The sequence below is a fragment of the Acipenser ruthenus genome, chromosome 29 (genome assembly GCF_902713425.1).
Source record: "Acipenser ruthenus chromosome 29, fAciRut3.2 maternal haplotype, whole genome shotgun sequence".
Lineage (NCBI taxonomy): Eukaryota > Metazoa > Chordata > Actinopteri > Acipenseriformes > Acipenseridae > Acipenser > Acipenser ruthenus.
In genome coordinates, this window is record NC_081217.1 from 22,566,374 (window position 1) to 22,586,676 (window position 20,303).

General features: G+C 45.9%; 2 protein-coding genes across 5 annotated transcripts; one reads left to right on the forward strand and one right to left on the reverse strand.

Annotated features, from left to right (window-relative positions):
• Positions 1–1,619: 1,619 nt before the first annotated feature.
• LOC117427238 (apoptosis facilitator Bcl-2-like protein 14) lies at positions 1,620–7,718 on the forward strand. Of its 2 annotated transcripts, none has more exons than XM_034045696.3 (6): positions 1,620–1,791; positions 3,516–4,198; positions 4,517–4,672; positions 5,128–5,192; positions 5,530–5,796; positions 6,083–7,718. In XM_034045696.3, the coding sequence occupies exons 2-6, from the start codon at positions 3,526–3,528 to the stop codon at positions 6,116–6,118; spliced, it is 1,197 nt and encodes a 398-aa protein (XP_033901587.3). In that variant the 5' UTR covers positions 1,620–1,791; positions 3,516–3,525; the 3' UTR covers positions 6,119–7,718. The 2 variants fall into 2 exon arrangements, with proteins under 2 accessions (XP_033901587.3, XP_033901588.3); XM_034045697.3 differs by lacking the exon at positions 1,620–1,791 and adding an exon at positions 1,959–2,824.
• A 1,830-nt stretch (positions 7,719–9,548) lies between these two features.
• LOC117429117 (patatin-like phospholipase domain-containing protein 2) lies at positions 9,549–19,939 on the reverse strand. Of its 3 annotated transcripts, XM_059004412.1 has the most exons (9): positions 19,274–19,939; positions 18,170–18,402; positions 17,875–17,940; positions 16,880–17,089; positions 16,528–16,588; positions 13,154–13,390; positions 12,685–12,817; positions 11,727–11,849; positions 9,549–10,949 (listed from the first exon to the last, which is right to left on the reverse strand). In XM_059004412.1, the coding sequence occupies exons 1-9, from the start codon at positions 19,479–19,481 to the stop codon at positions 10,052–10,054; spliced, it is 2,169 nt and encodes a 722-aa protein (XP_058860395.1). In that variant the 5' UTR covers positions 19,482–19,939; the 3' UTR covers positions 9,549–10,051. The 3 variants fall into 3 exon arrangements, with proteins under 3 accessions (XP_058860395.1, XP_058860396.1, XP_058860397.1); XM_059004413.1 differs by lacking the exon at positions 16,880–17,089 and having other exon boundaries at positions 19,274–19,938; XM_059004414.1 differs by lacking the exon at positions 19,274–19,939 and having other exon boundaries at positions 17,875–18,004; positions 18,170–18,236.
• Between the last annotated feature and the right edge of the window lie 364 nt (positions 19,940–20,303).

Here is a 20,303-nt window from a genome sequence, read left to right on the forward strand (position 1 = left end):
TTCCGTTCTGAAAGGTCATTTTAGTTGTAGGGAGAGTCTTCCCACACTGTCTTCCTGTCTGCCTTCCTGTCTGCCTGTCACGTTCTGCATGTACTGCATCGTTTCTGTTATAATTACCTAACAACGGCCCTAGGTCTTATAACTGCTTCTGTAAGCGGGTTCCCCCACTGAGGCCAGTAGGGACACAATATCGGTTTGTTAGTTTTACCTCTTGAATGACAATCCGCCCACATCACAGTGAAACTGACCCCTGTTACTATCACCAGGATCACGCTATAGTCCCAATTAAGATATTACTTTATAGATTAACACGAGAAAGCCATAAAACACATTTAATCACGCGAAACTGGAGAAATCGAAAACAGCTGAGGCATCACTGTGATGCGTCTATGAACGGCTAATGAGTTTTTTTTCTAAAACATTGTATGAAAAGTGCTGTCATAAACCCAAACAGATATGTTGTTAAATTGTCCCTTGACCTTTTTAGGATGTCTGCAGTAATTCCTAGCGGCTATTGCTATTGCTTTTATAGATCTCCTTCTTGGTGCAATGACTCGCAGTTCAGGAGCTGCTCTTCTGTTCTGTTTGCCTGTCATTGTCTAGCCTAGGTTACATACATCTATAGAAGGCAACCAGAACTAGGAGCTTCTTAACACAGGGTGTATAAATCCACTCAGAATGACTGCACACATCAGTAATAACGAAATCTATTTCAGTAATCACATCCGCTGCAGAATTACCAGGATCTCTGAACCGGTTTCAAATAATTGGTGACTAACTGGCACGCAAACGCCAGGGGACTGGAAAATAAACATCCACTGATTCCGAGGAACTTCTGGGTGTCACGCGGTGTTGAGCAAGCAGCTCAAAAGCAGAGGCATGCAGACAAACTGCCTCCAGCCAACTGGAGTGTTTACACCTTCAAACACTGGCAGAGACACGTGAAGAAACAGTGTGGTCAGGGGTCACTCGGAGGACTGCCAGTCATCCAGGGCCAGTTCAACCACCACTGGGTGAAGCAACCTGTGTTCTTAAAACACAATGATTCATGACTTTAGAATCTCAAACTGATCGAGCCTCCATTTGAATACTCAGCGTTTAAATGAAGGGGGGGGGTCTGTACAGTATCATAAAGTAAATGAGGTTGATACAGTACTGCCCTGAGCTACATTGCAATGCTGCAGTCGTGCAGTGTATGTTTTGATATTAGTATTTAATATAGTTAGGAAGAATGTCATGCTTCGTTGACAGTCCAGTTTGCCTTGTTTAACAGCAGGTATACAGACACAGGCTCTATACAGAAACAGCCCTGGAAGTAAACCCGAGGTTAAAAAGGTTTGTTACGTTGATAACATGTATGTATGACCCGGGACACGCTACTGTTTTGTGGGACGCACGAACATGATACGGGGGAAGAGCAAAACATGAGCATTTGTGACGTATTCACGTATTAACGTGCACTAAAAAGACCAAACCATCTAGGTAACCTCCCTCCAAAAAAAATCATTTCCTTAACAGGAAAAAGAATCGCTCAACTGTTAAACAACCTAGTAAAATCCCCGACGTGTATCGATGTTTACCTGTCCTTACCTGTGCGCACGCTATGACCTCATCCGACCGCCCATCCTGCGCTGATTGGCTGGTTAAAATATCTTCTTGGCGTGTGAGAAGCCTTTATCAAGTGCTTGTATTGACTAACCCTTCAGCAAACCGAGAACACCCTACCTGAGTGCTGGACATTCGGGTTGGAGAAATACATTAAAGCAGAGAGATTTCTAAGAAAAAGACAAGGTAATTCATGATTTCTCTATGAATCAAGATATTTAGACACGTACCTGCTGTAGTGTAACCGTCAGGTGTTTCATTATTAACCGTACTGTACAGCACGCAACGGCGGACCGGCTGTATTTAAAGAGAGTGACGAAGCTGCACGATTGAGCATTTCTGCTGCTTCGTGTATATCCGTGAAAGCCGAGTCGCGGCGCGTTGCTTACTTTATCCCTATTGCACTGCGCGGTTTATTGAAATGGTTATTTTTAAAACTGATGTGTTAATACGCGAGTTTAAGGTCAAAGAGGTTCCGTCTTTGCTATCGGAAAAAAAAAATCAGATGGAAAACTAATGCAAGTTCTTTTTCACTTGCATGCGTTTTGCCCCGGTGTAAAATCAGTACCATTTTCTTTTTCTGAAAATACAGAAATACAAAACTTGCAAAAACAACTAATTTTTCCTCTGGGGGTGAAACGAATCCTCTGTTGTAGCACAGTGTGTGCCGCTAAGATGATGAGATGGAGGGATACCTATAATAATGTGCCTATACTGGCTGTTGCTTTGTACTAGCTGTGTTCAGCGCTGGGGTTTGAATGCAGTTTATGTTAATTTTGCGTAAAGTATTGTTTGTGAATTCTATTTAATTATTTTTTTTCAAAAAGTAAAAAGAAAAAACAGTAGAATGCGTCGCGCAAATCGGACTGCTGCTTCTGCTTCACTTCCTTGTGTGGTGTATTTTATAATTACTGGAACTATGGTTAGTTTCGGAAACCAAGAGGCGACACGCATCCTGTTGCTTGTCTGTAGTTTTCAGCTTTGTTATTCGGGTCGGGGATGCGGCAGTGAGTCCGATCGGTTCAGCGCCACTGCTGTCTGTCTGCGCGCTGCGGGGAGCGTCGGGAGAAAGCGTTTCCAACGCGGAGGATTGAAAGAACAGGCACCCCTGCACACGGGTGCAATTTCAACTCCTGCGTTTGCTTTCACGAAGCTGTCCTCGGGATACGGCCGGGTCGCTGCTGTGGCTGCAGGTTTCGTTTTGGAGGATTTGTTATTGGTTAGTCTCGGGTTTGGATTGTTGTACGAGTTGTAAACTCAACCGCAAAGGTTTCGAGTGGTCCAAGGATGAGGTCATCATCTCCCCGTTATCGTTAACTCTCTGTGTGGTGTGACCGGAGTCAGAATGCCGCGCAGTCAACAGCGCTCTCTGTTATCTGGAATATTTATCCAGTTGAATGGCTATTGCTTTGTGCTAGCATGATTTCTATCAGGAATCAACAGACTGTCTTTGTCCCAACAGATAGGAACGTATTGCTTTTTCTAAGATAAGGTCTGAGTGACGTCATCGCTTACAATGGGGGTAGTGACAAGATGGCAGATGTCAGCTGGTGGTTCCAGTTTCACAAGTTCATAAATGCACAATCCATGCAGTTGGCATTTATACTGTGCATGAAAGGCAATGAGATACTGTGCAGTGTGAGGAGTCACTAAAGCAGTATGAAATACAACATGGATTAAGAGTTTCTTACAAGTTCCTGCATTACGTATCAGTACTAAAAACCTTTTTTTAATTGTGTTTTGCTTTCATTCATGTGTCACCCAAGTCATTTCAATTAGGCATTTATGAACTTGTTGTAAAAAGTAGTGAGAGATGCAAACTAGTTTTGAAGGTGGAGTCAGCATCTGTAAATCAAAGGTACCCCCAGTACTGTGTTTGCCTTGACCATGTGTGTCTGTGTGTCTTGCAGGAGCCCCAGCATGGAGCCGACAGTGGAGAGCCTGCAGGGAGCCGCTCCCTTGGAGCCCCGGTTGCTGTCTCTGGGGCGCAAGGACGCGGAGAGGGTGCTGGAGGTGTATGTGAGGCGCAGCCTGAGTCTGACCGATGGACCGGGACGAGACAGGAAGCCCAGGGGGAGAGGAGGAGACCGCAAGGGTGCAACGACCTTGAAGGGCGAAGTGCGAAGGTCAATCAGCGAACTGGACAGTTTGGGGCCTAGCAGAGAGGTTAGCAAGGAGGTAAAGGTCCCGGGTGACCCAAAGCCTTCAGAGAGCCCAGCCCGCTCTGTCACTCCCCTGGAGAGGTCAACAGAGAAGCCCAAGAAGGTTTCCAAGAAGGGGAAGAAGTCTGTCCTGAAGAGCATGTTCAGCTTCTTCTGGAAGAAGGGCAGCGAGGAGAAAGAGGACCAGGAGCCAGCCTCGGAGGAGAAGCCAGCCCCGGTATCCACACAGACCCAGGGTGCCTCTGCCGGTTGCCTGCCTGTGACCCGGCAGCTCTCGGAGGACCAATACGCACCCACCACCCCCCGGCCGGCCAAGCCGCTCAAGCGGAAGAGCACCCTACGGAAGACCTTCTCCTTCAAGAGCCGAGGCACGGACGCCCCAAAGAAACCCACGTTCCTGGCTCTTCGTGGCACCGTGCATAAGCAAGATGGTGAGCATTTGAACAGAATGCCAGTCTGCCACTAGAACGCACAGTAGATGCAGATTGAGCCAAGCATTAATCTCGTGAGGGTTTGCAAAAGGTAACATTAATGTAGGTAGACCAGGATTAGGGCTACACTCTGAAGCGTAAAAGATTTGCAAACGTCCCAAGAACCAACCACTGTCCCATTAATAGTGTTACAACGTAGAGTGCAGGACCAACACAATTGAGAAAACAGATACATAAATGAGTTGTTACATGAGGGAGCCTTTCGGCTTGTTCAGGATTAAAGATGGGTTCTGATCCCTGATTCCCCCTGCTCCCCAGCTCCCGAGACGCAGCCTCGGTACTCGTACTACGAGCAGCTGTCTGTGGCGATGGAGGACATCGTGAAGGCACAGGAGCCGGTCCTGGAAGAGATGTTTCAATCTGCTGCTCCTCCTGCAGCCGACATTGTGACCGACGGGGGGATATCGGCTTGTGGTGAGTGGAAGTGTTCTGAAGTGCATGACTGTAAAGACAGGTGGAAATAACACACCCCTCTCAGCAGAGGAAGGTACCACACGTGTTGGGTTGGGGTGCAATCTCATACAAGCACACCAATGGGCTTCAGTTAAATGCAGTCATGTCTTTGTAGCCCCCTAAGTGTCCTTCGTTAGCGGCTTGACCCCTCACAGCCGAGTCTGCTTCTTGGATACAGACCTTAACGCTGCATCGTGAATGTTTTCCAAACAGCAGATGCTGCTTGTCTGGGCTTGTTGAATACACTGTGTTATTATATTTGAATTGTAACTATGGGAGCTGCAAACACAAACAGTATTGACAGTTATAAAAAACCTGACACCCGCTAGGAGGTCTTCACTCTTCATGAAGGAGGTGCAGGCTTTGTGATGTGCTTTGAATAACTATCCTCATAGAATATTTCCCTTTCTTTTCAGACCAGGTTCTGATTGAGAAGATTGTCTCTCTGCTGCAGAGGGAAGGAGACGGTATAGATGAGAAGGTATGCACAGTACTTCAACAGAGCTTTTGCCATGTGACTTGTTATGATAACTGAGCAAATTTTACAATCTTCCCTTGCTAAACAAATACAGGTTCTGTTAACATTGTTTTTACAAAGTGAGCCAATCAGAAGTGCCCTGAGCACGGGGGGGGGGGGGGGGGGGGGGATGTGGAAAATAAAGAAGTGAAAGAAAGACAGCTGATGAAGATACATTTGAGCTGACTGTATAACAGATATCCGTGGCTACCATGTATTACAGAGTAATTGATTGTTTGGGTTGTGAGAGCCCTGCTTATTGATTTGCTGTTGTATTAACCCCTTGTTTGCCGTTCCGCAGCTGAAGGAGAGCACAGCTCTGAACTCCTTCTTCCAGGGCATGACCTACAGCTCCTTCCAGCAGCTGGCTGACCTCTACGTGGAGACCTCAGAGGTCATGGGTCAGCAGCCGCAGGTGAGCCCCCCCGAGCTGGTCAAGTTTGCCTTCACGCTGGACATCACTGCCAAGGTGGCGGGCCTTTGTAACCACACGGTGAATCGCATCATGGGCTTCGGGAACCAGTACCTGCAGGACCGCTTCACCCAGTTCAGCAACGACCAGCCACGGGTAAGAGGGCTTCGTCATTCCTCCACTGCTCTTAAACCTGTACTGTGTGTGTGTGTGACATGGGCCGGGCGGGCGCATGGCTTCAAGTCAAAGCAAATGCCTTTGCTACTATTTCAGTCACTATTTAAGTCTGATTTTGTGTGTGCCGGACGAGCATAGATGGGCTGAATGGCCTCCCCTTGTTTGTAAATTTTCTTAAGTTCTTAGGATCTAAAAAAGCAGCCTTGTTAAATATTTAATAAAACACACAATCTAACACATTTCTTTTCTTGTTTCATCCCACCAGTACGTCGGTGACTACCCCGTAGAAAGTCCGGACTGAACCACCCACAGCGCTACCCAGCCACGCACAACCCCTATCACCAAGCTCTGTGGAAAGGTTTCTACAACAATGGGCTGTGCGATCACCAGGGCAGTGGGAGCAGCCCAAGAAACCCCTTCTCCTTAAAAGGAAGGAACTTAACTGCTGAATGCCAGCCAAGCTTTTAACCCCTGACAAGATGGCCGATTCATGACTTTTAAACCCCTGGCAAGATGGCTGATTCATGACTTTTAAACCCCTGGCAAGATGGCCGATTCATGACTTTTAAACCCCTGGCAAGATGGCCGATTCATGACTTTTAAACCCCTGGCAAGATGGCCGATTCATGACTTTTAAACCCCTGGCAAGATGGCTGATTCATGACTTTTAAAAGGTGGCTTAATGGATCTTTCTGGTTGGCCTCCACTCAAACTACAGAGAGAAAAATACCTTCTAATGTTAAGGACGCTTGTGGATCATATGTCTGCGTGCCAAGCACGTGCTCTGGGATGGTGTTACCTGCTGCAGCCCCAGCCCAGGTTCTGTTCATTGTAATGTTACCTTGCTGTGTAAAGGCTTCGGGGCGACCCCCTTTGGTATCACAGTTTTGGAGTGCAAAGGGATTCTTTTCTGATCCACGGGGGTCTGGTTTCACTCACCTAGTCTTGGGCTACCCAACGTCATTGTAGGTAAGCTAGTCTAAGACTGGTGCTATTCAGGGTCTGTGAAACCAGTCGCTCTTCAAGTACAGCACTAGGAGGTCATCCTTGAGCCTTTTCACATTGCATAACACGCTGCCTGCGTTCACAGAGGTCTCGTGCATCCACGAACCTGGAATAATGCACATGCACTTTCTTTACACTCTATTCTATTGAGGTTAGTAGAGAGAGGAGAGATGCAGAATTTAGGCATCTCTGCCCTGAATTAGGGCTTGGTAATCTATGCTTAGAAAATTATTTAAACATTTTTTTATGTAAAAAGTAGATTTTTAGCTTATTTATATAATAATAATAATAATAATAATAATAATAATAATAATAATAATAATAATGGTGTACATTTAAACTAAGAGTTGAAATTAAGCTACTGTAAAATGTGTTGTAGTTCCACCTCATTCCACTAGATGTCACAGTTTGACTGAAAAGAAACTTCTGTAGTGCTGGCTACAGGCTATGGAAATGGAATATGATAAATTGCGTCCCTTTAATGTTTTAGGTTTAGGGGTAAATTAAAGGATAAACCATTTCCATTCCTCCTTGCAGTATATACAGCTCTACTGTTGTTGTGTTTTCGTGATCCCTAGTGCCAGGAAAAGCTATCTGCACATTTTGTTCAATGGTCATAAGAATGTCTAAATATTTAATGAGGGCGTAAGCCTTTATCAGTGAATTCTGATGTTTTTCAATGCATGAATTCCTGATATTGTTTTTTGCACATTTCTTAAATGTATGTAAATCATGACTTTAGAAAAGTCAGCTGAACCATAGAATTTTTTTTTCCAAAACCAAGAATACTCACTGCTGCTGTGGCATGCATGACATCACGTCCACAGGCTGTGTTGACAGTCCAGTTTACCCCAATGAGTGGACAGTTTGAGCCACGTCCAGCATCCCTCGGTGCGTCTCTTCATCCCTCTTGGTCTCCTCCTCATCTTGAGCATTTTGCTGGAAGTTAAATCACAAAATAACAGACATCAAGAAAAAAAGGCTTGAGTACAAACTGCTGTTCTGAGTGCGCTTTTATTTCAACACGCTTCACCCAAGACACGATGGGATTTCAAGGATAATAATAATAATAATAATCATCTTTATTTACAGAGGATGTTCATGTTTAATGTATACAATAAACTATGCTTATTATAAAACAAATAATGAAATGTGAATTGTGTGTGCTGGCATACACCAGGTCTGGAACGTATACAACCTGATATTTCAAATAAATTCAGAGTTTTTTGTAAACCTGTGTAGTTTTTTATTTGTTTTATTTTTATATGTAACCACAGTGCTGTTTATATCTCTATATAAAGAACCCTTACAGTGTGGAGCAACAGATAGCATCTGACTGTGTGATATTACACTCTCTATATAAAGAACCCTTACAGTGTGGAGCAACAGATAGCAATCAGACTGTCTGTGATATTACAATCTCTATATAAAGAACCCTTACAGTGTGGAGCAACAGATAGCATCTGACTGTGTGATATTACAATCTCTATATAAAGAACCCTTACAGTGCAGCAGACAGCAATCTGAGACTGTGATATTACACTCTCTATATAAAGAACCCGTACAGTGTGGAGCAACAGATAGCAATCAGACTGTCTGTGATATTACAATCTCTATATAAAGAACCCGTACAGTGCGGCAGACAGCAATCTGACTCTCTGTGATATTACAATCTCTATGTAAAGAACCTTTACAGTGCAGTAGACACCAATCTGACTCTCTGTGATATTACAATCTCTATGTAAAGAACCCTTACAGTGCAGCAGACAGCAATCTGACTGTCTGCAGTATTACAAGTACTACTATCCACCTGGATACTGACAACCCAATAAGGCCACTGTGTAGTGCCTCAAGATTTCAGTGGAAGCTATACCCGCGGCACAGGGCAATACACAGTGGAAGCTATACCCGCGGCACAGGGCAATACACAGTGGAAGCTATACCCGCGGCACAGGGCAATACACAGTGGAAGCTATGCCCGCGGCACAGGGCAATACACAGTGGAAGCTATACCCGCGGCACAGGGCAATACACAGTGGAAGCTATACCCACGGCACAGGGCAATACACAGTGGAAGCTAGACCCACGGCACAGGGCAATACACAGTGGAAGCTAGACCCACGGCACAGGGTTAGCCGTTCAGCCCACGTTATTACATCTGGAGATCTTTGAAGGTCTAGTGCATCTCCTAATGCTAAAAATACTGAAGGTTGCTACATAAAACTGCAGCCTGTTCTCTCTGAGATTAGACAGGATGACATGGACTGGCTGAGCTCCCAGACTCTTCCATCCAGAGCTGGTATTTCCACTCCCAGCAGAGACACCCAGTGCCCAAACCAGCATGTGGAGAATGAGAGCGACACACACAGCATTGGCACACCACCTCACGCTGCCCTTTCTGGTTGGGACCCCCCTTTGAAGTCAATTCTATTTGTACAATATAAAAAGGAAACGTGTTAATAAATCTAAAGCAAAATACACATTTCTGCATGGCTAAGCTTCAAATGCAGTGTCCAGAGGTCCTAATGTCTGGCATGGAAGCACGCTTGTGAAGACATCATTTCATGACCTCACTGGAACGGTTTTGAATCTTAAAAACTATATTTCATATAATGTGTAATGAAATGAAAAGGCAAGCAACAGAATATTTGTACTAGAGCTTCTGCTATTCATTGTAAAATTAAAATGGTACATACACAGTACAAACTTCAGGTCAGAAAAGCAGCTCTCCTTATTAGAATATATTTATTGTTTTTTAGTGTTGAGATTAATATTCAAATGCATATACAGTGGGATCTATAATTCATATTCTTTTATATTTCTCTTCATACCAAAGTGGTAGCTTTGGACTCCATTTGTTCCAAAATTCATTTAACTTTCCTTCTGCATGTAAAGAAGAGATTACACGTCCCGTTTACAAACTCCTCCACAACCAAGCAAAAACTATCAGCCAACACATTTCTGCTCCAAAAACATATTTGTGTGTTACCCAACAGAGAAGAAGTATTTCAGAGAGCTAAATCTACATATATATTTCTAAATAACTACAATTCCTACTATGTGAATAAGTGCAGTTCAGTTGAACATTTTCAGTGCAGTTCTTGTATGAATTTGCAAACCGCATGCTGGCCTGTTTTTATATAGTGCCCTGAACGGGACAGCTTCCTCAGATCCAGCTGCCCCGTCTCTCAGACAGTTTGCGTGATGAATTCTTCTGTGCAGAGCGGTCTCAGATCTGTGTGTCACCCTCGCAGTTATCCTCAGAAGTTACTGGATCTGGACTCCAGTGGATACTGGACCTCTTGCGGGTCTGTGAGACGCAGAGCAGCTCTGGCAGGGTCTCCCTGGTGTCCTCCTCGCAGTTATCCTCAGAAGTTACTGGCTCCGGACTCCAGTGGATACTGGACCTCTTGCGGGTCTGTGAGATGCAGAGCTGCTGTGGCAGGGTCTCCCTGGTGTCCTCCTCGCAGTTATCCTCAGAAGTTACTGGCTCCGGACTCCAGTGGATACTGGACCTCTTGCGGGTCTGTGAGATGCAGAGCTGCTGTGGCAGGGTCTCCCTGGTGTCCTCCTCGCAGTTATCCTCAGAAGTTACCGGATCCAGACTCCAGTGGATACTGGACCTCTTGCAGGTCTGCGAGATGCAGAGCTGCTCTGGCAGGGTCTCCCTGGTGTCCTCCTCGCAGTTATCTTCAGAAGTTACCGGCTCCGGACTCCAGTGGATACTGGACCTCTTGCGGGTCTGTGAGATGCAGTGCTGCTGTGGCAGGGTCTCCTCAGTGGAGTCCTCCACCTCCTCCACATCCAGGAAGGTGATCTCCGGCAGGGAGCGAGCCCTGAACCCCAGAGGCAGGGTCCCTCCCCAGGGCAGGGAGCTGCCCCGGTTCAGGGCTGGCCTGCCGGGCTTCTGTTCCACCGCTAGCTGCAGGTCCAGCTTGAAGGAGAAGGCCAGGGCATCGCTGGAGGCCCCGTGGAGATCCAGGGCCTGCAGGTCCAGGGAAGAGGAGCCCGAGAGGTGCAGGCACAGGGTGGAGCGGCGACGCAGTGTGGGGATCCCAGCAGAGTCCTCCTCGAAGGGGGGGGAGAGGAGGGACAGCACCGGGGATAGGGAGAGGCGACTCACCAGGCTGCAAACACACCACACAAATCAGTCAGCGAGTAGCTAATACTGCATCAGTCACCTCTCAGGACAATCACTGAATCAGGACCCACCCAGGCATTCAGCACTGGCACTAAATGAATCGCATTTAGGGTACCACTGAACGGGAGATGGATTGCTCTTTAAAATCCTTAACATATTTTATTTTAAAAGAGGAAACAATTATCTATTTCAGGGATACCAAGATAGTTTAGTGAACACGTAGCCTCTAATTGAGACCATTCTACTTGTGTGATGTCTTGCTCATTAAAATATGTAGCTTTTAAAATTTAAAAAAAGGGGGAGGAAGCAGTCATCTATTCAGGGAAAGCAAGATATTTATTAAGTAAAGGGTCTGAGTGAGGAGGAATGGGCAACACAATCACCACCCCTGGTCTTCTGCAAATCATTTGTTGTTGCCATAAATGTGTGCCAGTGCTGTGTGTAATATTAGAGGAATGCTCTCATAATCCGTGCCAGTGCTGTGTGTAATATTAGAGGAATGCTCTCATAATCCGTGCCAGTGCTGTGTGTAATATTAGAGGAATGCTCTCATAATCCATGCCAGTGCTGTGTGTAATATTAGAGGAATGCTCTCATAATCCGTGCCAGTGCTGTGTGTAATATTAGAGGAATGCTCTCATAATCCGTGCCAGTGCTGTGTGTAATATTAGAGGAATGCTCTCATAATCCGTGCCAGTGCTGTGTGTAATATTAGAGGAATGCTCTCAGAAGGGTGCTGCTGCGTTTCAGGTCATGCTGTTACCTCTGCAGTAGCTGCTGTTGCACAGACTGGATGAAGACGTTTCGCATGAAGTGTGTGAAATGCTTCATTTCCTGCCAGAACCAGAACATCTCCTCAGGTAAGGCCACCAGCCAGCGCAGCACCCTGATAACACAACAATAGCACACACTTATCAAAGGCTTTTCAATACAAAATAACATTGCTCTCAACTGAAAGACAGCAGGGCCTAGTGCTTTGATCTGAAGAACTCTGCAGTGTGGCTTAGTGGTTATAACAACATACTGGGAGCCAGTGTGGCTTACTGGTTAGAACCAAGACACTGGGAGCCAGTGTGGCTTACTGGTTAGAACCAAGACACTGGGAGGCAGTGCAAGCTGGCAGTGTGGCCTGGAAGGAAGGAGATCTGCATGAAGATGAGGATTCGCATTCGTTCACGGAGTAACTGAAACACAGTAAATGAATACACTCTGCACTATGGCATCCTGCAGGAGGTGAGTTTTCAGATCTGAGAGTCGACGGGGCCGGTTCAATCTCACAGTAGAGGGTCTGAGTGAGGAGGAATGGGCAGCCAGCCCCCCAGGCATGTGTTATGATGCTATTTCTAGCACCACAGGCTATTTAAAGACTATTTAAAGGCAGGAGGTGGTTGTTTCACACACTGTGGGTTCAGTTGTGGGTTTCATTAGACGCGAGTACTCATGAAGTCATCTTCAAGTTTAACATGCCTTTGTGAAGGGAGAGTGTTTGAAAACAAACAGCTGAGGTACTTGGAGGCTTCTGATGCCACGGTAACAACAGTCACTTATTTAAAATGAATGAATATGTTTGTGATGTACACACACACACACGCACGCACGCACGCACGCACACACCACATGGTCTGAGTTTTTAGGATGCAGCTTCTATTCTATAAATGGATTCTTTACATATTTATTGAATCCATCTCCGAGAGGAGTTCAGATAGGAGCCCAATCCCTACCTCTGGCTGAGGGAGTAGGTGAGGAAGACAGGAAGTGTGTAAGGAAGCAGGATGTACGAAGCCAGGCGCGCAGGAAGGAAGCTGCTCAGAAATCCCAGCAGCCCCAGCTTCCCCACTATGTTGCACAGCAACGCTGAAAGAGAAGAAACAGAGGGAGGGCAGGACAGTAAACAAAACATTCACAGCACCTTTCAGAAAGGAGCATTCCTAAAGCCACTTGGAAGAGCTAATCATCTCCACTTCAAAATATAACAAGCGATTTTAATGACCGAGCCATCTCACATGGTGCACCAGCATAAAGCCTAACAATGCTTTCTGTGCTGGAAAGCGCTGGCCTTTCAGAAGAACCACTCTGCCATTCATCTCCCACAGGTTCACCACAGCATGTGTCCTGTGAAGTTCTACCTGGAGAAAGACTCCCTCCAGTATAGAGAGCAGGACTGGAAGGGCTGCAGTGCAGATAGCCTACCTCCCTGAACCCAGGCTGGGAGGCTGTGGTAAAGAGTCTGCTCCATGGAGCCCAGCGTCCAGTCCATCTCCTCCGATTCATCTGAAGAGTCATCTGCGCACGTGGGCGTGGTGTTACTGTCACCCCCCTCCCTCTGGAGAGAACTCTGCATGGCCGGGAGGGCTGTGCCATCACTGCAGCGGAGAGAAGCCACAGAGAGAGAGCGGGACTCGGCAGGAGACTGTGGGGCCATCAGATCTAGAGGAAGAAGAAGGGGGGTGTTGAAACAGCTGCTCTCCACGACCTCCATTTACAGCACGTGGGATCTAATCTCGTCACAAGAGCGGTACCCAAGATATGGAACGGATTTCTCTTTCCTAAGAGAAAGGGTGCTCCCTTCAGTCAAGGGCAGGCTGGAGGCATGGAGACCCAACTGCTCCTTCACCTCCAAAGAGTAGGAAAACAAAAACAGTAATATACACCTTAAAATGCACAAAATTGGGTCTATGAAAAAATATGCATGTGTGTCAATAGACAAGTACATTTTTTGCAACTATACCCTATTCCATTAAAGGCGAGCTTCCATTGGTACATTTTTTGTCCTTTAACCTCCAGTGTTAAAGAATCAACGTGAACACAAGCTGAGACCCACAGATTAAACTAACAAGTTTGTGCTAAAATTAGGAAGAGATAAACAATGTTTTATGACCTTAGTGTAACACATTGGCATTTCACACTGTGATAATAATACTGCCCAAGTAAACACATCTGAAAGAAAGCTTCAGAAGTTCTAGGAATCTGGAATTCAGTGATGTTATCTGTAAAAAAAAAATAACCGAATACAAAGGAAGGCTGAAAAGATTTTCCTTTTGAGCCAAAATATTTCACAGCTAAGGGAGTGACAAATAGAACACAAAATACTGTGAAGCAAGCCCAGCGAAAACTCCTCATCCTACACTGTATACCAATCCAACAAGCCAGCCCAGCGAAACCTCCTCATCCTACACTGTATACCAATCCAACAAGCCAGCCCAGCGCAACCTCCTCATCCTACACTGTATACCAATCCAACAAGGCAGCCCAGCGAAACCTCCTCATCCTACACTGTATACCAATCCAACAAGGCAGCCCAGCGAAACCTCCTCATCCTACACTGTATACCAATCCAACAAGCCAGCCCAGCGAAACCTCCTCATCCTACACTGTATACCAATCCAACAAGGCAGCCCAGCGAAACCTCCTCATCCTACACTGTATACCAATCCAACAAGGCAGCCCAGCGAAACCTCCTCATCCTACACTGTATACCAATCCAACAAGGCAGCCCAGCGAAACCTCCTCATCCTACACTGTATACCAATCCAACAAGGCAGCCCAACGAAACCTCCTCATCCTACACTGTATACCAATCCAACAAGCCAGCCCAGCGAAACCTCCTCATCCTACACTGTATACCAATCCAACAAGGCAGCCCAGCGAAACCTCCTCATCCTACACTGTATACCAATCCAACAAGGCAGCCCAATGAAACCTCCTCATCCTACACTGTATACCAATCCAACAAGCCAGCCCAGCGAAACCTCCTCATCCTACACTGTATACCAATCCAACAAGCCAGCCCAGCGAAACCTCCTCATCCTACACTGTATACCAATCCAACAAGACCAGCGAAACCTCCTCATCCTACACTGTCTACCAATCCACCAAGCCAGCCCAGCGAAACCTCCTCATCCTACACTGTATACCAATCCAACAAGCCAGCCCAGCGAAACCTCCTCATCCTACACTGTATACCAATCCAACAAGCCAGCCCAGCGAAACCTCCTCATCCTACACTGTATACCAAACAAGCCCAGCGAAACCTCCTTTTATCATATAAAAGCTTCAGGTAATCACTTTTAATACATTATATATTTTTTTCCCTGTTTATCGCACAATCCTAGATTTAACTGTAGCACTGAAGGCTTCACTTACCTGCATTGAATGTGCAGGGCCTAGCCCCTGCTAACATTTTAAAAGGGTTGGGAAACCCTGTTTCGGAGGGGTCAGCTGAGTAATAAGAGGTGGAGCTTCTACTTTTCAGTATAAAAGGCAGGTTTTTCCCTCACTGTGGAGCACATGGAGTAAGCAGCATTCATTGAAGGGGAGGTTAATTTGGTTGAAATTATCACAAACACTTTGAATTGCTGACAGGTGTCTCTTATTAAAAAATTAAAGCTTGACAAGGCTACGTTTTAATTAATTATTTCAACCTTTTATTCGTATGCTATTAAATTAACCTGTGAGGGAATAAGTCCAGTCTACACAGAAATGTGAACCAGTTTGGGTTTTTTTCAAGTGCGGTAGGAAAAATAATCGAAATCACTGTCGCATCAGAATACTGCACTGGGTGTAATATGTATTTCTACCCGTTTGTTTTAAAAAAAGATTACTTGTAAATAATAAATCAAACCATTCAAATAAAGCAGTGGCTCTCAACCCTGGTGCTGAGCTCTCAATTAGATTAATTAGGCTTTTTTTAATTGTTTTCAGCGCTTAACCAGTTGCAGATGTCAACTTAACTTTGAAATGGACCGGGGTTGAGAAACATTGCAATACCCCCTTCAAATGCAGAATACAGCAGCAACCACTAGCTTTTTATTATCAGCTCAGTCATCTATTGAACTGATCGCTGGCACTGCCGACAGAAGCATGGATCACATCCAAGCACACTGACCTTAAACAGGTATGCTGAAAACACTGGCCACACACTGAGTGTTGGGCTGGCTGAGTGTAACAGCAAGCAATGACCTCAATCCTATCATTGTATACTACATAGCAGACCCTGTTCAGACTCCCTGCTGTGTGAAAAGGAGACACTGCACTTGTAACCTTCCTGAAGGTGGTCTGTCCGAGGACTGGCACACTGCCAGTCTCCCAGGCTGCCCTGGGCTTCGCCTTGCCTGGCTGACCTTTCTACACTGAAGAACCTGAAGAGGATTCACATGCCAGCGCAGCAGCCCCTGACAGAGTCGTTGTCTGCCTCCTGAGCACCAGGCAGTGAACGCAGCTACCAGAGAAACAGCATCCGTTACTGGAACAGCACTCTGTTTACCAGCAAGATGCGCCGAAAGTGACTACAGGACTCTGCGCTGTGCTGAGCTTGTCATTTACGCCCATGTGAAATGATAAAACCCACAAGGCTTTTTAGAAGTTCTTCAAGAGGCCTAATTAAAGCACAAAGTGGTCTAACATTTTCACACATCATGAGCGCCTGTTGTTTCTATATCACTGATTTACTGAGTGAAAATTGAAATTCTCACACCTGTGCAGGTGGGGTACATAAAATATACCAATGCCAAGCCTGGAGGTGTTTGAATACATTTGCACACTGCTGTGTTTAAGAAGGCACTTACCATGTCTTTGCAGGAAGACGATAGCATCCTGGTATCCTCTGTAGTACATCTGTTTCAGTGCCTGGAAAGACAGTTCCATCAGTAGCTGCTATAGGCAGGCATTCTAAACACAAGCACACAATGCATGTGGGCTGAATCCCATTCACCCCTCTTTCACTCCACATTTAAACTGCCATGTCTGGGCATCTGAGCCCATTGAATTAAACAGAGAGGCCAGGACTGGAGGCACACTGTAACCCCAGGGTCCAGACAAACGCATTGCCATCCAGTGGAGAGGTAGGTGCAGGACTCATGCTGCTGTCAGCACTACCAGCTCCTCAGCCTGTGATGGGGGGAGAGGGGGCTCCCCTACCTTGCCCGTGGGGGGGAAGAGTGCGTCGGCCATCCTCGTGCAGTTCTGGAGAGTCAGCTGGAAGTTGGTGCCACTCACTGCCAGGTTGTACGAGCTGAAGGTCGGGTCTTGAGGGCAGATGTCCATCTCTCCAGCGAAAGGGGACACGGTGACCGTGAGGCAGGCCTCCTGGCTGGGCTGCATGTTGGTAAAGCCCCCATCAATGTAACGCTGTCAGGGGGGCACAGAACAGTGACAGCGCATTCGTGGGCTGCAAATCCATTTGTTACCTGCTGTTCCCAAACTGAGAAATGTGAGGGCGGGGTTACGCATTGGAAAGCGGGACTCAACAGATCACAGCTCAGCCTATAGCTGACAAGGCTTCTGCCCCAAGGCCACTCGCTGTTAGACCTTGGCTTTGGGTAGAATGTTTCCATTGTTGCTTTTCTTTATCCATCCACCAGCACTCCTGTGGTTACAATGAAGCTTCAGAGTGAAACGCTCTGTTTTAACAAAGCCCTCCTCCACTCATTCTCCTCGGGGCTGAGAAAATCTTCTACAGCCTCACGAGTTTCCTGCCGTCTCAAAATGACATTTTCCCTGGTCGGCTGCTGACCTTCCAAATCCAGTAAAAGGTGAAAACTCACAACGCTTGTCTTTGTGCTGCTGCTGCACATGCTGTTATTGCAACAGAAGCAGGCAACAGTGAAGCAGCTTCGACTCCACAGCCGTGCACAATGGTGTTTGCAAACCCCAGAGCCGAAGGCAATTCTGCCATGGCTGTCACGTGACAGCAGAGAGCCCGACTTGTGTATGGTTTAGCTAGTCGTTTAGTGTGTGCATGAACTATCTGTTACTGGCAATGCACATTGTCAAGTATAAATTCTGTAAATAAAAGCTATTTCTGTGTACAATAGTTTTGTTCTAAGAGGTAGTTAAGGTAGCAAATCAAAACACACATTTACAAACAGATGCTATTAATACAATCAGCAGAGGAAATGCACTGTGTAACTCACCTGGCCTCTGAAACTGGGGGGTACCAGACCACAGTACACTGGCACAAAACAGCTGCACAGCAAAGCCTGCAGGGGGAGTCGGGTACAATGCATTCACACAAACGGGTATCCCTTCACAGGCGTTACATTTCTAAGCAGCGATGCAAAAGGAAAAAAACAATTCTTTAAAGTTACAAATGTTCCAAAAAAAAATGTTACATTAGGACCGAAATGGTTAAGGGGGAAATAACTTTCATATTACACTATATTTCAATTTTTTGGAAGTCTCTTATAGGCAGAAGTCCGTCGTGTCTACCTGGACGAGGTCTTCTCTGGACTGAAAGTCGGACACTAGAATGTTTTTACCGTCCGCCAGCCTCGTCATGGAGACGTGAAGCCGGCCCGTGGCCAGTTCGTGCGCGTTCTCCGGTAAGCTCCGCAGCAGACAGCTCTTGAGGACCTTGAAGAGGCTGAACGAGGGATGCAAGGGTCCGAGGAAGTGCCTCCGCAGCTGCAGCGCGGCCGCCACAATCTCATCGCGCAGTCGTTCTGGATCACGGAGAGGAACGGGACAAGAGCGCCGGCAATGAAGTACAACGGTGACGTGTTTAATACGAGCTTACCATGTCTACATAGGCGTGGTTTTTGTAATTAAACACAAGTTCATCATATATGTATTGCAAATCTTTTCAATGAAAGACCCTCGGTGGTATTATAAACCACGGCTGTGGGAGACCGTTGATTTTTTTTTCCCCTGATAGGAATATATTCTGTATATATATTTTTTGGTGCTACAAAACTAGCGTGTAGGCTGTCGTGTAACTCCTGCTAGAGCAGCAATTGAAATGCTTCGCTATATCTAGCTGCACTGCAGTAATAGTGTGTCTTATGCCTTTGTAACATTATTTACAGCATGCATTTCAGAGGCTGCGTAAATACGATTCGTTGGTGTTTAGATTGCAATAAACTGTATGCGAATGAAATCACTGCTGTCCTTAACAGCTGGTTTGCTTCATGCTGTTAGACTAGATGAAGACGCATATGCAGACACACCAGTACTGTAGCGCTTATATAGAGTGTTCAACTACAAAGTCCTGATCGGTGTCTCTTTTTTGTAGAAGGTTTTTTTTAGTACTAGTATAGATGATAATTTAGCATTGCGCATTTTTGGAACTGCACTGTGCAGATCGAACCTTCGACAAATAATAATAATAATAATAATAATAATAATAATAATAATAATAATAATAATAATAATAATAATAATAATAGCTGGATGCATCTTTTTGTTTTCAGGGGGGTCCCAGTGGTCACAGTTGACCCTTATTAATATAATGATTCTGGAGACTATATCGTTATAAAATGTGCAGCGGTTTCTTTTAACAGTAAGACTAGGCTATTAACAGTATACTGTACTTACCCATATTCGCCCCGCAGACCACAGCGGCAGCAGCCAGAGACCCGGCCGAAGCTCCATAGACCTTGGGCGCCGCGCGTATGACCTCGGGAGCCAGATCGAGCAGGCACTGGGTAGCCCCGAACTGGTAGACTACCATGAAGCCGGACCCGGAGAACGAGATGGAGAATGGGGGACCCCCGGACTGTACACCGCCGGCTTCAGCAGACATAGTGACAGAGCACACAAAGCACCTGTTGCTTCTTTACTTCAGTACAAATCCTCTCTCATGGGGCGTTGGAATTAATCGCGTTGCTTCTTTTACGATACACGATGTGTTCCTTTTTCAACTGATGCTTTTTAAAGCGTTAAAATAATGTTTCTTCTTCTCTTGTGAAATTATTTGTATAGTTTTTTTTTGTGTAATCTTCCCACTTTTTCATATTCATGAATTCACGAGTACAGTTCGTTTGCGCGTTTCACTGCAGCGCTGTTGTATGACAGTAACTTTATATTTCACACAGTACTTGTAGATCCCACGATTAACGCAGCATTACTTTTAATCAGCTTGTGTTCCCTTGAAGTTTGTGTTGATCCATTTCGCTTTCTTCCCTGTTTCTTATTCTCTCCACATACCCGTTATTTGTGCATTACCTCTTGCTGTCTTGAATTCCAGACTGTGCAACAGTCTTTAAACCTGGCACGCACCCACCCACACTACCCTTCAAAGTTCGGAGCAAGGGACGCCGGGAACTGCAGTCCTTTAACACGTGGCGATTTGTAGTTCATCCTTCTGTGCATTTTATTTATACAGACACTATCGACTAACCCATCTTCCCCCCCAACAAAAAATCCTGCAGGATGCACAGGGCATATTTAAACCTCTAGTCAATATGTGGCAGTGTGGAGTAGTGGTCAGGGCTCTGGACTCTTGACCGGAGGGTCGTGGGTTCAATCCCCGGTTGGGACACTGCTGCTGTACCCTTGAGCAAGGTACTTTACCTAGATTGCTCCAGTAAAAAAACCCAACTGTATAAATGGGTAATTGTATGTA